This window comes from Loxodonta africana, chromosome 10 (assembly GCF_030014295.1).
Source record: "Loxodonta africana isolate mLoxAfr1 chromosome 10, mLoxAfr1.hap2, whole genome shotgun sequence".
Taxonomy (NCBI): domain Eukaryota; kingdom Metazoa; phylum Chordata; class Mammalia; order Proboscidea; family Elephantidae; genus Loxodonta; species Loxodonta africana.
In genome coordinates this window covers 13,353,271-13,369,717 of record NC_087351.1, presented here as the reverse complement: position 1 = coordinate 13,369,717, position 16,447 = coordinate 13,353,271, and the positions used below count along the sequence as shown (strand labels likewise).

The 16,447-nt window shown below is 48.2% G+C and overlaps 1 protein-coding gene across 3 annotated transcripts in view; it reads right to left on the bottom strand.

Annotated features, from left to right (window-relative positions):
- Nucleotides 1–2,048: 2,048 nt before the first annotated feature.
- VPS39 (VPS39 subunit of HOPS complex) overlaps nucleotides 2,049–16,447 on the bottom strand; it is a 41,666-nt gene continuing 27,267 nt past the window's right edge. For 2 of the 3 annotated variants that reach the window (XM_010598367.3, XM_003418673.4), the window contains 15 exons: nucleotides 15,181–15,310; nucleotides 13,514–13,656; nucleotides 11,300–11,443; nucleotides 10,689–10,830; nucleotides 10,472–10,558; nucleotides 10,076–10,149; nucleotides 9,592–9,690; nucleotides 8,900–9,017; nucleotides 8,277–8,405; nucleotides 7,583–7,685; nucleotides 7,335–7,380; nucleotides 6,261–6,410; nucleotides 6,018–6,152; nucleotides 4,979–5,070; nucleotides 2,049–4,128 (listed from right to left, as the gene is read on the bottom strand). In XM_010598367.3, the coding sequence (XP_010596669.1) occupies nucleotides 4,053–4,128; nucleotides 4,979–5,070; nucleotides 6,018–6,152; nucleotides 6,261–6,410; nucleotides 7,335–7,380; nucleotides 7,583–7,685; nucleotides 8,277–8,405; nucleotides 8,900–9,017; nucleotides 9,592–9,690; nucleotides 10,076–10,149; nucleotides 10,472–10,558; nucleotides 10,689–10,830; nucleotides 11,300–11,443; nucleotides 13,514–13,656; nucleotides 15,181–15,310 (1,668 nt within the window). In that variant the 3' untranslated portion in view covers nucleotides 2,049–4,052. The remainder of the gene's footprint in view (nucleotides 4,129–4,978; nucleotides 5,071–6,017; nucleotides 6,153–6,260; nucleotides 6,411–7,334; nucleotides 7,381–7,582; nucleotides 7,686–8,276; nucleotides 8,406–8,899; nucleotides 9,018–9,591; nucleotides 9,691–10,075; nucleotides 10,150–10,471; nucleotides 10,559–10,688; nucleotides 10,831–11,299; nucleotides 11,444–13,513; nucleotides 13,657–15,180; nucleotides 15,311–16,447) is intronic. The other variant, XM_010598368.3, reaches the window with a different exon arrangement.

Below are 16,447 nucleotides of genomic sequence, written 5' to 3'. Positions count from 1 at the left end.
TCTAGGCACAGAGGTAGGGGTAGGGGATGGTCAAGTAGTATCAGTAACGGCAAGTAAAAAGCAGGTCTACTTGTCCTTAACCTACTAGAGATAAAGGCTTTACAGCTTCCTCTGTTGACCATCCTAAGCCTCAAGCTGCAGATGACATACAATGCACCCTTTTCTTGTGGCCGGTGACCATCTAGGTGGCCAGGACAGGTAGTTTCCAGTAGAAAGGTTTCTGGGGCAAGACTGTTGGGAGATCATTTCTTTTCCTCAACCAAGACTCAGTTGTCTCTACTCTCCCACCACGGCATAGAGTTGGAGGCTAAAAGAACAACATCCAAAGAAGTGATTCAACTCCAGTCACCCACTGAGCAAGTTCAGACCAAAATTCCTGGAATAAAAGGGGATGTGACTTCTGGTGGCCAGGCCCCAAGGGGAGGGCCTGTTTCTACTTAATCTGGAATGTGAAGTCAAGCTCTGGAGTGGGGTCTCAGAAACTGAGTCCAACCCTCTTGGTGATTTCCATAAATAATATGTCCAGGATCCTTGGATTCAGAGAAAAGGACCCAGAGGCCCAGAGAGGGAGTGGACAGGCTTAGCTGGTGGCAGAGCCAGGCCCGGGATTAGAGGGCTCCTGACTATTTCATGTGCTTTTTTGGTTATACCATACTCTTCTGGAAATCATCTGTTCCATGCCTCAATAATAAAGTTATGCCTCAGCTCCAGACGTTTTTTGTTCCCAGGAACTCAGGATGGCCACAGAAGGTTCAACATGGAGACAGTACGTGAGAACCAAATTGTCTTTTTGGAGCTGGCCAAGGTAGACCAGTATTTCTCCACTTCTCAGAGACTCCTGGGTCCCTCGGCCCCACCGATTCCACTCCCTTACGTGACCTTCCAGTCATTATGAGCTGTAGGAAGAGGCACCAGGCTCTACTGTGTGAAGGCAGAAAACCACTTGGATTATCTGGGGTTCCAGTGCAACCTAGTGCAACTTTGTGATGTTGGAAGTGCCCTGTATCTCTGCTGTCAACTCAGAAGTCACTAACCATGCATGGCCTGTGAGCACCTGAAATGTGGCTAGTGCAGTTAAGGAAATGAATTTTAAATTTTAAATAGCTACATGTGTCTAATGGCCACCATCCTGAACAGCACGGACCTAGACATAATACGTGATACTAAAGTGTTATACAGTCAGTCCCCAACTAAGGATGGGGTCATTTCAACGACTTGATCCTAAGTTGCTCTGATAAGTCAAATACCAATTTTTTTTTTTTAATTGTGATTTAGGTGAAAGTTTACAAAGCAAGTTAGTTTCTCATTCAAAAACTTATGCATGAATTGTTTCATGGCACGGGCTACAATCCCGCGTTGTGTCAACACTCTCCTCCTTTCCACCCCCAGTTCCCGTGTCCACTCGTCCAGTTTTCCTGGCCCCTCCCGACTTCATGTCTTTGCTCCCATTTGTTCTCATATAATTGATTGATCTAAGAAGCACGTTCCTCATGTTATTGTCTTACAGGCCTGCCTAGCCTTTGGCTGAAAGGTAAACTTTGGGAGCGCTATCAAGTCTGAGCTAGCAAGGTGTCGGCGTCAGTCTCAGGGGTTCCTCCAGTCTATCAGATCAGTGAGTCTGGTCTTTTTTGTGAATTTGATCATTTGTTCTACATTTTTCTCCCTACGCCTGGGTCTTTTTTTTTTAGTTTTCATTATTACTGCCTTTTATTATCAGTAACTTTATAAATCCAATCTTTATGAGTTGGAATCGACTTGACAGCGATGTGTTTGGTTTCTGGTTTTAAGAGAACGATAACATCAGAAAATTACATGATGCAACATCATCTGTAGGATATACTACCAACAATAAGATGTACAAAAGAAAAAAGGATGGTTGTAAGCATGGTTCACTGTAATGTGAATACATCATAAATCAGGGACTACCTGCACTGAATTTTGTCTTAGGCTGTTAATCGGTTTATTATTCTCAATTCTTAGCTAAATTACTATCATTTTACTGTTATTTTTATCAAACTCCACAGAAGAGGTAAAAAGAGAGACCCAAATAGGCTTGGCTTCTTACTTTATTGTTTTATGACGAACGGTTAAGACATCTTACTTAATCAGGCCTGGCTACAGAGCTGTCACTTCCAGCCTGCTCCTCCCTCTGGGAGGGCAGAGTCTCGGGAACAAAGAATGGCGTTGGAGAAAACTGGGTTGCTTATCCACACCAGAAGGAAGAACACACACATTCTTTGTTCCCTCTGCCACAATTAATAAGGATGCAGATGCAAACGCAGCAGGCCAGGAAGGCGGGGTCCCATCGTGGGACAGGTTTCTGCTGTAAAGCCAAGGGTGACCTGGCGATGTGACTGCCGCACCTGAGGCAGCGCAGTCCAGCTGACGCAAACAGGGCCCAGAGCAGTGCTGAGTGGGCATGGCCAGCTGGGGCCATGGCTTTTGCTTTTCCACGCACAGCTCTACAGGGCTCTCATGAAGCACTGACCCATCTCTGTGAATGGGGCTGTCAGCATTTGTTCCCTCCTCGGCCCCTCCACAGAGAGGGTGCCCAGGTGGAGCCGAGTCCGCCACCAGCATCCCTAGAAAGGCTGCCTACAGAGCAGGGCACGGCACTGCACAATGCTGCAATTTAAAAAGGATCACAGCATGTCCAGGACAGGCCACTAAAACAGTGCCAACACTGGGGCACTGTTAGCAACCCTCACTCTTGTTAAAGATACAGGGGCAACAAGGCTGCGGATCTGCAGAACCCCCGGGGAGAGCAGGATGTGGGACTCCTTGCCCCATGTCTCCTCAGCCTCCAGGATTAGAAACTCCACACTGCACCTCTAGGTAACTTTGGCAGGCAGGATCCCCCACCCAGGCTGAGCAGACATGGCGGAGAATCATTCTATAAGCCCACATGCTGCTGGTCTCTGCCGTCCCCGCACACCTCAGACCACATTACCATAGGCTAATGTGATCCATCTACCCACAAAATCCCAGCCCACTCCTCCAACCCTTCAGGACAACGCTGCAGAGCTGATGGCCAGGCCAAGCTGTAAGGGAAGCAGGTGGAAACTGGCTGGAAACAGAGAAAGGCGCCCAAAGCACAAAGAACCCTGCTCGCAGTGACTAAACCAGCCTGGGCAGAGCTGCTGGTGAGCAAACTGGGGGCAGGTGGCTCTTCGTGGTGCTTGCCGATGAGGTCACGTGCCCAGCTCAGTGCTGGTCCAGCCCTTGGCAGCCACAGGCTCACTGGCCCCAGAGGATAGGGGCGGAGAAAGAGGTGACTAAAGAACACCCCTAGGCAGACAGTAATGCGCTCTCAAGCTTCTCAGCACAGTGTGCCATTCAGGGATGATCTATTTACATCTTTACATCATACATGGTAATCCATTATCAATGTGTTCCTAGAAACTGGGCTGTTCCCTTGCTTCTCATTTGAGCCTTGTTTAAACATTCGTTATTCCTGGTGTCAAAAAAGCAGGAGAGAAAGCCTGGGCAGGGCAGTGAGGGGAGAGATAAAGGAAGAAAATAAATAGTGAGAAAGAGACTGAAAAATAAAGAGGTGAGGGGGGACTATTTGGGGGATGCAGTGTACGATACTGTGAAGAAACAACTGCCATTATACAGAAAACTAACCGTCTGGTGCACACAGCACTGTGCTCTCACGCTGACGGGCCCGTGTGAAGTCGTGTACTTGGTAGAAAACTGAATGAACATCCTGTGGTTACAAACACTTGTGATAAGTTTCCTTATCTGGGTGACTGGTATGCAAAGGCAAGACGGTGTACTTCCCCACCTCCTGCTGTCCAAGCAAGTAGTCATAAATTATCTGGAATTGCTCACAACATAATGGCGTAAGGTATGACTAATCCCGCTTCCTATTAAAAAGCTGGCAATGCCAGACCGCACATCTGGTTAGCTCAGCGATGTCCCAGGGTGCCAGGTGTCCAGCAGTGTGCAAATGAGATGCCTGGGGGGGTGGCTCCTGCTCCCTCAGGCCAGGCGCCCTTTCACCCTCTGGGATAGCGGGCTGTCCATCTGCAGTCCTTGACATGCTGGGCTCAGGTGTCAGCTGGGTTCACCTCTTTGGAACAGAAGTAGTGCACGACCACTCCATTCGGGTATCTCGCAAATGCGCTGCGGAAAAGAGAACAGCCGGGAGTGGGGACCGCCTCTGAGAGAAGACACCCCTGTACCTGGAAAGGCACCTTGCCTGAAGCCATCCCACCCTGACCACAAACAGCAGCCTGTCCCTAGGGTCTGTGGATTCAGGTAACCACTCTCTCTGCCAAACAGCCACAAGAGGACGAGTCCCGTACCGTTTGAGTGCACAGGGATATTTCTGACTGAGCAACCAAGGCAAAACACCCGGACAGATGGGGGGAGCCACTGGGTACTGAGAGCCAATGACGCTCATGAGAACGAGTGCCAGGCTGATTCTGACGGAGCACAGAGAGCCAGGTCTCTAAAGAAAAGGATTCTTCCAGCCTCGTAAGAAAAGGGACAAATCGATCCCCTCTGAATGAAAGGGGGTCAACTAGTCTACGTCTTAAAATAGCAGTATGCTGGCTCAGGATTTTGCTCAAGTCATGAGGTGCAGGCTGAAGGACTATTCTCTTCCTTTACAGGCTCATCCTTAAAGGACTTGGTACCCGCACACCACTCTCACTCACCACTGGCCACATCAAAATTTCCAGCTGCCAGACAGGAGGGGCTCTCTGCACAAGTAATAGCCCCGCGCCACACGCTTCAGGCCTCTAAATCCTCAAAGCCTACCTCCAACAGTTAGCACAGACTTGCTTTCTGGAAGCTCCAGCACTAAAAGGCGCATGGATGCTCAGCAGCCGGCACTTGCTGTCTCTGGCAAAGGGCAGAAGTCCAGCCTGAGCAGTACACACCCCTTCGGAACCTGACTTTGCCTTGACCTCCAGCTGCCCTCACACAGGAAGGGCCCCGTCAGAGGTGGGACGCCCACGCCCAGGCTCACCTGTTCCCTATCTTCTTCCTGCACACCATGCACACCTTCTCCTCTGTGATGATGCACTTCACCTGCTGGTGTAAAATCCGCTCTTCCTGGACCTGGAAGGGACAGAGAGGCTGGCAGAGGGGTTCCACGGTCCAACACAGACGCAGAGACGGAGGCCGGCGCTGGCTCACATCTCAGTCTCAGGGCTTCCAACCGGCTCAAACCTGTTCAGTCATGGCCGACGAAATGAAATCAGAACAGACCCGAATTTTTAAAATTTGAGTGGTCTGGAATGGTAAGCAGAATGGGAAAAATTACAGGTTGATGCCCTGGAATAGGAGACTGGGAAGAGGTGTAGTGAGCCTTTCAGGACCCTGATGTAGGAGAGTGGATTATTGCCTGGCAGTGGAGAGCAACGCCCATTCAAAGCGGTGCTGTCGGCCACCATCTCTGAGCAGGGCACCACCGTTTCTGACTCTGCGCAAGACCCCTCAGCCAAGAGCTCTGATTGCTGTGCAATGCACACACTGCCCTTGGCTTCTCAGAGGGAGATTACGTTTCTCTCAGGCCTTCAACGAGTGATCTTCCCATTCCATTGTTCATCCTGCTTCACCCAAATTTGAAAAATTCGGGTCCCTTTGGGTTTTGCTTCGTTGGCGATGACTGAAGTGGGCAGAACTGGTTCAAAGCCCTGCTAAGCCTTCACAGATTCCTCTAATTGAAGCATTTACAATTAAATCAGCTTGAGCTACAGAGTAAAGCAACACAAAGCTCTGCCTGTATGTGAATGGAACATGAGAAAAGTGGCAAGCCTGGGTGGCACAAATGATTAAGTGCTCAGCTACTAACGGTTCGAACCCACCTAGAGGTCCCTCAGAAGAAAGGCCTGGTCATCTTTCTAAAAGATTAGGCACCGAAAACTCTACGGCGCACAGTTCTACTCGGACACACATGGAGCTGCCATGCATCAGAATTGACTCAGAGGCACAACGAGTTCGGTTTTTTTTTTGTCTCTTATTAAAAACTAGAAGCCGCACCCTAGAGTTTGGGAGGCCCATACCCTCAGGAACTCTGCATGGAGGAGGTTCTTGAGCACTTGATTGAACCGTTTCTTTTGTGCATTTTCTTCTAAGACCTTTTCCAGAAAGATGCGTATATCATTGATCTGAGTGTTTGCTGGCAGAAGGTTGAGGGCCTAGGGTAGGAACACAGCGGGGGCAGGGTGAGGACCCGTCCCTTTCTCCGTCCCTCCTCCCGCGATGCTCCCGCGATGCCCTCCGGCATCTCCCTGGGAACTGCTGACCTTGGTGGTGTCCAGCTTGCTGTGGTGCAACTGGAGGACCTGCAGGGCAGCCTGGAGGTTGGCCTGCGGCTCCAGCAGCTCCAGCTTGATCGGCCCCAGGCAGTGAACACTGGGGGGTGACAGGTACATCCGGAGCAGGGACAGGTACACCTGCCTCACACAGATCAAGCCACATGTGTCAGGGCCCCAGCGGCCCGACTAGCGACCTTCCCAGAACCCCCGCTCTGACTATGCCTGAAGATTAAAGGGCTAGTCTAAAGTAACAGCTGTCATGGAGCATTTAAAACATACCACTTTTCGCTTTTTTAAAGACAGTGGTAAAGTCAAACTGCCAAGTGAAAATGTTAAAAAAATTAAGGATTTTTTCCTGAGAGAAAAAAATGCCTTAGTATTCGTTTACCTTTTTATTTTACAGTTTACAAATCACCACCACCACAAACTGACTCTGGAAGATTTCTCATCTCCTTTGGCTTTTGCAAACTGAGGCCCTCGCACGTCTCAGCAGGTGAGGATTAACCCAAGATGAGATGCCATGTCTCCTCTTGGTCCAGTACCATGGGGTTTCTCACCCTTGCGCTATCGACACCCTGGGCTGGGTAATTCTTTGTTGTGTGGGGTTGCCCTGTGCATCGTAGTGGAGCAGAACCCCTGGCCTCTAGCCACTAGATGCCAGTAGCAACAATCAGAAATGTATTCAGATGTTGACAAGGCCACATTTCTAGCCGCGGTGCACTCAGGAGCCTTATCAGAACCACCAGACATTCCTACTCACTGGGCTGACCACATACTTCATGATACAAATCTGGACTCTTTTGAGGGTAAAGGGGCAGCGGTGCTATCAGTAATTATGCAAAAACAACAGCTGTGAACCAGAACTATCCCAAGCAAACCAGAGGCATACGGGTGCCCTGCCCCTCAGTACACAAACACAGAATCAATCAGCCCAGGAGAACCATCCTATTTTACCTCAGCAACTCACACCAGTGTCACCTGTAGCTAAACCAATGGGGGTAGGTATGCTAAGAGGACCAGGCAAACACATGCGGGCTCCCTGGGGCAGGAGGTACTACTTACATCTTTGTTGCCATCTTTGTTTTGGTCATAATACTTGTGGCAGTACCTGGAGGGGAGAAAGCAGTGAGACAAGGCTGGAGGGGCCCCCCGAGAGGAGAGACCACCTAAGAATGAGCAGTAAAAGCCAGGGGCCAGTCTCCCCTGCTGCAGAGTAGTGGGGACATGGCTCTCCAGGTCCCTCACACCTCTCACCTCCCCCCAGGGCCTCCTCTCAGGCCTGTGGGAGCTGGAATAACAGGCCAACTTACTCCTCAGCCATCCTGGTATCCTTCAGGATGTGGACGTAGATGAAGAGGGCTTGCTCATGCTTGCCCATGCGCCCCAAAAGGAGAGCTCGCTCTTCCAAGAGGCCTGTGAGGAAAAAGGAATGTGAGGGACTGTCGCCACCACATGGCAGCACAAGGCCAGGGACTAAGTGACCAGGGGAGTGGGTACTGGGGCAATATAAGATAGGAGAAGGTATTATTTTTATTATTTAAGATTTTCCCCAAGGAAAAACTACTATAATTTTACAAAGCAGGAGGTAGCTATTTTAGGAGGTATTTCATCTTTTTCGTGCTCACTTATAAATAGGGTAAGAACACTCAGTCAACAGCCAAATGCAGAATTAGCACCCACGATGTGCCAGGCACTTCAATAAGGGAAGCAAACCCTTGGTCTCTGCTGTCATGGAGCTTACACATCACTGTCTCAGACATATTATGCCAGCTTGCTCAACAATGAGGTTGGCCAAGAACACGTAGTGCAGCCGTAAATAGGTTTCAGCCTGGCTATCAGTTAGCATGTGGTTCACACCCAGTTGCGGGTGTCTCAGTCAGGGTACTAAAGTGAGTCTTCAGAGGGGACAAAACAGGAACACTGGCGAGTTGGAGAACTGTAAAAAGATTGGTTTTTGCCCTTCCTTCAGCTGAAGTGGCTTCTGGTCACAAGCCAGACACTCACCATCGAAAGGAAAATCACAGATGAGCCGGCCTGGATCGTAGTAGCTGGAAATCTCCAAGAACATAAGGAGCTTCTGCCGGTATTCTCCCAGCTCTCCCTCCTCCTCTCCAGCAGGGACCGGAGTCTGGCCTTTAAAGGAACAAGCTCCACATGAAAGAAGGCCATCAGGCAGCAATGGGACCAAGAAGGGGGAAGGTTCAATGATGCCACCACAGTCAGCAGGAAGGGCCACCACGGTGCCCTGCAGCCGGACTCCTCTTAGTCTATGGTCTCTACATGATTGGAAAACATTGGCTTGAGGTAAGAACACATGCTGCGCAGAGAAACACTCTGGCAGGCAAGCCTGTTTCTTCTCAGCACAGCTGCCATCTTGCGGACAGATCTGATCCTTCCCACCTCCCCCAGGGTGGCTCCCAGTGATGCTCAGAGGTGCCCAGATCCAGACATGGGCTCCTCAACCTGATGTTGCACAGCTGGGCTGCTCAGCTCCCCAGCCCTCTCTACAGAACTCCCCACCTGGGCCCACACAGAAGGGCGAGATTTGCTTCCCAACACCACATGGCACGCTTGGGGCTGTGCTTGCCTCTGTGACCTGGGGACTGGCTTTCTATGAGAACGGGTACCTGCGGGGAAGGACAGGAGATACTCCTTCATCAGACCTTGCACCTTCTCACAGTACAGCCGGATCAAGCAGTTGTGGAACCGAGAGCCTGTCTCCTCCCAAACGTGGATGATGTGTTCCTGAGGCGAGATGTAGGTCTGCCTGGTACCTACAGTCTTTCTCACACATTCTAAGGTCTAATAGGTCCCATTCAGATTATCCCCTAATTAAGCTGTGCAGATCACCAACGGAGAGCTCTTCTAAAACCACAGGGAAATTTCACTGTGCAATCCAGCAACATCAGAGATTATGTTCTTGATTTCCCGTCTAAACTCCTTTTATTTGATTTTGTACCATACTCCTCCAAACTCTTACACCAGCCCACGTAAGTAAAGTTAAGCATGTGTGTTCTGGTACTTACAACCTATTTGGTTGTCCTGTGCTCACGGCTGAGTTTGTTTAACAAATGTGGCTTTGAAATTTTTTTCTTGAGCATCATTCTCTTTACCTGGAGTTAGAGGGTATCATCAAAAGCAACATTTCTGTTTTGGTCCACTGGGATTTCCTTCCTGAGAGGAAGCTGTAATAACTCTCTCCTGCCAACCCTCAAGCGACAAGTGACAAACCAACGTGAACCGCCCAATGACAAACCCTGTAGTATAACCCAGATTCCTAGGTTTGAAGCTTTTTAGTTCAGACCAAAAAATATCTTACCAGGTACGGAATAGCCAGGCCTTTAAAATTCTCTGTTAAGAAACCAAGCACGCGATCTCGTGGCAGAGACTCAACTTCTGGAAGGTCTTCAGTAAATATCTGCCAGGTGAACCACAGTTCTGGCTGCAGAACCACCCGCCTGCTATACTGCCACAGGCGCGCACGCACGCACGCACGCACACGCCGGAATCAAGTGGACCAACTTTTGGAGGGAGAAGGGCGTATAAGAAGGCATTTGATGCAGCCCCTTACTTTAACAGAAGGAATAGGCTCACAGCTGGTCAGCGTGTGTCACACAGATCCCAGCTCCCTGCACCCGTGCAAGGCTCCGTCCACTAGACCACGTGGTAGTGTCGAATTCCCCACCCTACTCCTTTAACCACTAGTAAAACTGCATGACTCCATCCTCCCCCTCCACCCACTGCCCCAAGTGGGTTCAGGACAAACAGTGGTAGCCAGACAATCAGAGGGGTCCATGACCCACCTTCAGGCCATCTTCTGGGAAGTCTCTCAGCACCCACACTGAGTAGGAAAAAATCAAATCCAGGTTTTCTGTGCCTAGAGAGAGGGGCAAGGCTTGTCAGCGGTTGACGTCCACCCTGCCCATAGTAGCAGGCAGGCAGGTCACCCCAGTATCGACTGTCCAGAGAAAACAGCTCTGTCCAAGCACCAGCCACTCAGGGCTGCTTGGCTCTATCAGGCTGGCTGCACACCAAGGGGATGGCATGGTCGACCACTGGGGCACTTTTACTCCAACTGGAGAACAAGGCTGGGCGAACACAGGGAGGGAGGGGACCAACCAGCTAGCACGAGAAATCGGAGACCAGGTCCACCTGAACCTGAGCCTGCTCACCCCCTTTCAGAAGCCGTGTGCACTCACCCAGGTGCTGCAGGTACTGCACTGTCCTCTCATGGCCTTTCAAGGGGGAGTTGGCTTTCTTGGACTGGTCTACCAGCACCTGCAGAGCTGGCCACGAAGCCCGAGAACAAGCTCATGAGCCTCTTTCCGAAGGAGACTTATCACACCTGAGCGGGCGTCCCCTGTCAGCGTGCCAGAGACCCTCCCAGACCTAAGAAGCCCTCCTCCCTCCCGTTACCTTTCTCGTGAAGCCCCTTCTTCTCATATAGGATTATCAGTTCACTGTATTTGTGTGCCTTCTTCAGCACATGCTCGCTCTCTTCTATGTGACAGTGGTTGTTCTCCAGACGCAGCAAGGGGGCCACCAGGGCCACGTTCGTCTGCACAGGAAGCAGGATCTCAGCATAAGCTGCTGCCTGGGCAGCCCACCCTTACCCAGCCCAGGCCTTCTCTGGGCTGAATGGCCAGGGGTATAGCACAAGCAAGAGAAAGCAAAAACCCCTTTTCCAGGACTATAGAAACAGTGGCTTTTACAGCACATTCATGCTCTTTCTCAGATCGTGTTCCACTTTTTTTGAGGGAGGAGGGTCTTTTCTTTGAGGGACGCTCTCCTTGCTCACCTTGTAGCACTAACTCCAACCCCACCAGGAACAGCAGCCCACTCTGAGGTCCTGGACCGACTGCCCTGCCTTATCCTCTTCCTTCCAGGAAACTCGCAGGCACCAACCAAAGACCAGGTAGTTTCCTCATCCAAGATCTCACCCTCACCAGAGAGTGGTGCTCCCTTCTGCTTCTCCAGATCTTTAGGGTATGGGGCTCTGGGTACTTCTGGGTGTTCAGGTAACTCACGTGGAGGTAGCACTTCAGCAAGGTGGTGTCAATAATCTGCAACAGCTTCTTCCTGGACTTGATGGTGGGTGTGCCTTCCATGAGCGGGGAGGTGCTGGACTGGTGGTCGGAGTCGTTCAGCTTCTTCACCAACTGACTTCGTTTCTGCAAAGACCAAAAATGGGGGGTCAGGGCCAGGACTACATCTTACTCTGCCACCTCAGATTCTGGGTAACTCCAAATACATCCAAATCAGCTCACATCTATCCACCCTGATCTCATATTAACAATTTTTATCAGGGATCAAAATAGACGACTGCCAAGTAGCCACAGATACAATGACAATAACTATTTATCGAGTATTTACTGAATGTCAGGCACTGTGCCAAGCACTTTATACCATCACACTACTTTAAACCTAAAACAAGCACAGGATCATTATCCACTTTTTCAAAGGTAAAGAACCCAAGGCACAGACGTCACATACCTCATGTGTAGTAGAGGCAGGATTCAAACCAGCATCTGTCTGCTCCAAAGCCCGAGTTCTTTTATTTTTTTAAATCAATTTTATTAAGGTACAATTTACATACAATAAAATGTACCCCTTTTAAGTATATGTTACATGCATTTTGATGGAAGTATACATGCATGTAACCACCACCCCCATCAAGGAACAGAACATTTCTATCACTCTAATCACATATTTTGGACACGTTATCAGGAGGGACCAGTCCTGAGAGAAGGATATCATGCTTGGTAAAGTGGAGGGTCAGCGAAAAAGAGAGGAAGACCCTCAACGAGAGTGGGACTCGTTGGCTGCAACAATGGGCTCAAGCATAACGACAATCATGAGGATGGCACAGGACTGGGCAGCGTTTTGTTCGGCTATACACACGGTCCCTATGAGTAGGAACAGACTCGACGGCACCTAACAACAACATTACCCTGGTCAGTTTCCTATCACTACAGATTAGTTTTTGCCTTTTCTAGAACTTCCTAGAGATGGAATCATCCAGTTTGTTCCCTTTCATCTCTGGCGAAGACCAAGGTTGTAGATGCTGTTATCTCTTTCTGGAACAGTACCAATGTCGGCTGCCTCCATGTAGCCAAATGTCAGTGGAGATGTCTAGGGAAGAACACGTGCTCCTGAAGCTAAGACCAGCAATAGAGGGCCTTCTGTAATGCCACAGGCTTGGAGACACAGTGCCCCAGGGACCCTTCACTTGGCACATGGGCTGCACAGCGTCCAGAAAACGGCAAGTCTGCGTGCTCCTTGCAGGCTGCCAGCCACTGCTGGGTACCCCAGAGCCCAATGTCAAGAAGTACCCAGCCTACACATGCCTGAGTAGACCTGCAGCCCAGAAGCAGGGCCGGGAAGCCAGCATGACAATCTTCCCAGACACACTACTCAGTGTCTACCTGGGAACCTCGCAGAACATTCACAGGGAGAAAAATAAACTTTCCCACTCTGAACAGGTCCCCAGGAAACAAAAAACAGCTTTCTGTGACAGACAGAGAGGCTCAGACGGAGATTTGAATTTTACCTGACTTTAAACTTTCATTTATCTGTCCATAACAGTAAATACAAAAACATTTCAATCTAAACGTATCACCTCCCCCAAAACATTCTACAAAAGAGTATTTATTGACAGGGAATAAGTTTTACAATATACGGCTGAATTTAAAAAGTAAGCTATAAAATAGAAGAGTTTGATATTTGTTTGTAGTAAATCAACCAATAAATAAATACACAAAAGTGAATTCATAAATACATATAAAAGCCTGACAAGGCAGCACTCAAATGTCAACCACCTCTGGGCGGTAGAGTTAAAGGTGATCTTTATTTTTACTTTGTACTTTTCTGTGTTTTCCAAGACTTCTGGTCAGATCAGGCATTTTTTTAAAAAGTGTGTATTTTTACAAAAAAGTTTGCTTTAAAAAACTTACTCTTTTCTATCAACCGAAACTTACCCTTTTTAGTTCCTTTAACAATTTAATGTGAATTCACCAAAAATCAAGTGTGTTTCCTAGTATTAGGATTTAATAAAGCAAACAGGGCTCAGCAGTACTCTTAGGCTGGCAGAAAAAAGACAGGGAAACTGTGCCCCTCCCAGAGCTGTAAAGTGTTCATTTATGGAACGCCTGTGGCATTACAGAACGTTCAGTTTCCTGACATAGAGACACAGGTCCTGGAACTCCTAGGTGAACCCCGCTGTACCTCTGTGTGGTACCTACCTGTGTCAGGTAGTCAATCAGAGCTAAGTGAGCCTTCTCCAGCTCAGCCCCGGAGAGCACAGGCAGTGGGTTAGGATACTGCAGCTGCTTTCTGTAGTCGGTGGGCAGCAGGTCGGGGTACAGGCCCATCACATGGGTGGGGTCTGCATGGAAGGCAAACATGATTCCTCTGGAAATGAGCCCACCAATTTAAGGATAAACTAAATTAAAACAAGACTACTACTATAACAAAGTAAGTTCCAGACTGGTTTACCTAAAGGCAAGACTCCAAGTTTATGAAAACCCCATGTGCTGTACACTTGTGATTGAGTACATTTTTCTATGTATATTTCACTAAAACGTCAAAAACAAAAACATGGCATGACTGTATATTCCAAGACACAGACACATAAACAGAATTAGAACTATTTGTCAACTCTTGAAAGGTAGAGGAGAAAAAATTTCCGAAGAAAATCTGATATCAAAAACTTAATAGTAAAAATGTATATAAAAAAAGGGAGTACTGCCTGGGGACCATAGCCTTGGGGGACATCTAGGTCAACTGGCATAACAAAGTTTATAAAGAAAATGTTCTACATCCCGCTTTGGTGAGTAGCCTCTTGGGTCTTAAAAGCCTTCAAGCAGCAAGAAAGATACATCTGTTGATCCCATTCCACCCAGGGCAAAGAAGAATGAAGAAAACCAAAGACAGAAGGAAAATGCTAGCCCAAAGGACTAAAGGACCACATGAACCAGAGACTCCACCAGCCTGAGACCAGAAAAACTAGATGGTGCCCAGCTACCACCAATGACTGCCCTGACAGGGATCACAACAGAGTCCCAGACTGAGCAGGAGAAAAATGGAGAGCAGAATTCAAATTCACGTAAAAAGATCAGACTTATTGGTCTGACAGAGACTGGAGGAAGCCCTGAAACTACGGCCCCAGACACTCTGCTAGCCCTGAACTGAAACCATTCCTGAAGCCCACTTTTCAGACAAAGATGAGACAGGCCTATAAAAGAAAAAATAATACACATGAGGAATGTGCTTCTTAGTTCAATCAAATATATGAGACCAAAATGGGTAGCTCCTGTCCAAAAGCAGGATAAGAAGACAGGAAGGGACAGGCATTGGTTGAATGGACACAGGGAACCCAGGGTGGAAAGGGGGAGGGTGCTGTCACATTGTGGGGATTGCAACCAGTGTCACAAAACAATATGTGTATACATTTCTGAATGAGAAATTAACGTGAGCTGTGAACTTGCACCTAAAGCACACTAAAAAGAAAAAAAAAAAAGATTACAGCCAAGAAAAAAAAGGGAGTACCATATTTTTGGTCACATAATACACGCCCTCCCCCACAAGGTATTTCTATAAGTGTGCCATGCTGTTGCTGTTGTTTTTTTTTTACAGCAACATGTAAAAAAAATTGGTAGTAGCAAAAATACCTCACAGCGGGAGGGCACTGTTGGCAAACAAAAGTGGAGGCATGAGTTATTTGCATAAAAATATGGTATTATTAAAACAACAACAAAAAATAGAACAGAGAAACTGCCATAATAACCTGGCCCTTTTCCCATGTACCAACTTTCTCCATTCTTAGAAGTCTGGTATCATTTCTCCCTGTCCCTTCCAGTTCTCCCTCCCTCCATTAGTCCCTCATCCCAAGGCCACACCCACTTATTACCTGTGCCAAGCTTAGCAAACACCTGCATGGACTCATCGAAGCGCTTCTGGCAGAAGAGGTTGAAGGCATACAAGTTCTTGATGTGATGGATCTGCTGCTGCTTTTCACTGTCAGAATCCTCTTTCATTTCCTAGTCAGAGGGCAGGATGGGGAAGGGCACACTCACTCAACAAATAGTTATTCAGCACCTACGAGGTGTAAGACAACTTCTTAGTCATGTAGTGCTGCTATGACAGAAATACCACAAGTGGATGGCTTTAGGAAACAGAAATTTATTCTCTGAAAGTACAGGAGATTACAAGTCCAAGTTCAGTGCATCAGCTCCAGGGGAAGGCTTTCTCTCTGTGTCAGCTCTGGGGAAAGGCCTTGTCATCAATCTCCCCCTGGTCTAGGAGCTTCTCGGTACAGGGACGCCAGTCCAAAGGACACACACCACTTTTGACTCTTCTTTCTTGGTATAAGGTCCCCCTCCTCTCTGCTCGATTCTCTCTTTTATATCTCAAAAGAGACTGAATCAAGATACAACCTAATCCTGTAGACTGAGTCCTGCCTCATTAATATAACTGCCTCTAATCCTGCCTCATTAACATCACAGAGGTTAGGATTTACAACATGTAAGATAATCATATCAGATCACAAAATGGTGGACAACCACACAATACTGGGAATCATGGCCTAGCCACGTTGACACACATTTTTAGGGGACTCAATTCAATCCATAACAGATAACATCCCAGGAGGTATAAATGCCAAAGTATACAAAACAGCTACATAGTACCTACACTCACAGGTTCCCAGTCTTAACTGTAAGACTGATAAGTAGCTGTGCAATTAAAATACAACAGGGTTTCTACAAAATACCTGACCAGTACTCCTCAAAATTCAGAGTTGCCAAGGTCAGGAAAAATAAAGAAACTACCAGAGAACAGTAAGGAGACATGACAACTGAACGCAACGTGACATCCTAGATTTGATCCTGGAACAGAAGAAGGATATTAATGGAAACACAAGTGAAATTGGAATAAAGTCTGGAGTTTAGTTTAAAAACAATAAACACACAAAAAACCCCAAGTAAGCATGACGATAGAACCATGTGGGAGGGGAATCCAATCCAAGCTGAGTGGCGGGTCAGGGGGCAATTCCAGGAGGAATCTAAACTGAGACACAGAAGCTAAGCTGGAGTCCGGAGACGAAGCGGGGCAGGTGACAGACAGGCGGGAGAGTGTTCCAGGTGAAGAGGACAGCACACGTGCAAGGTCCTACGATG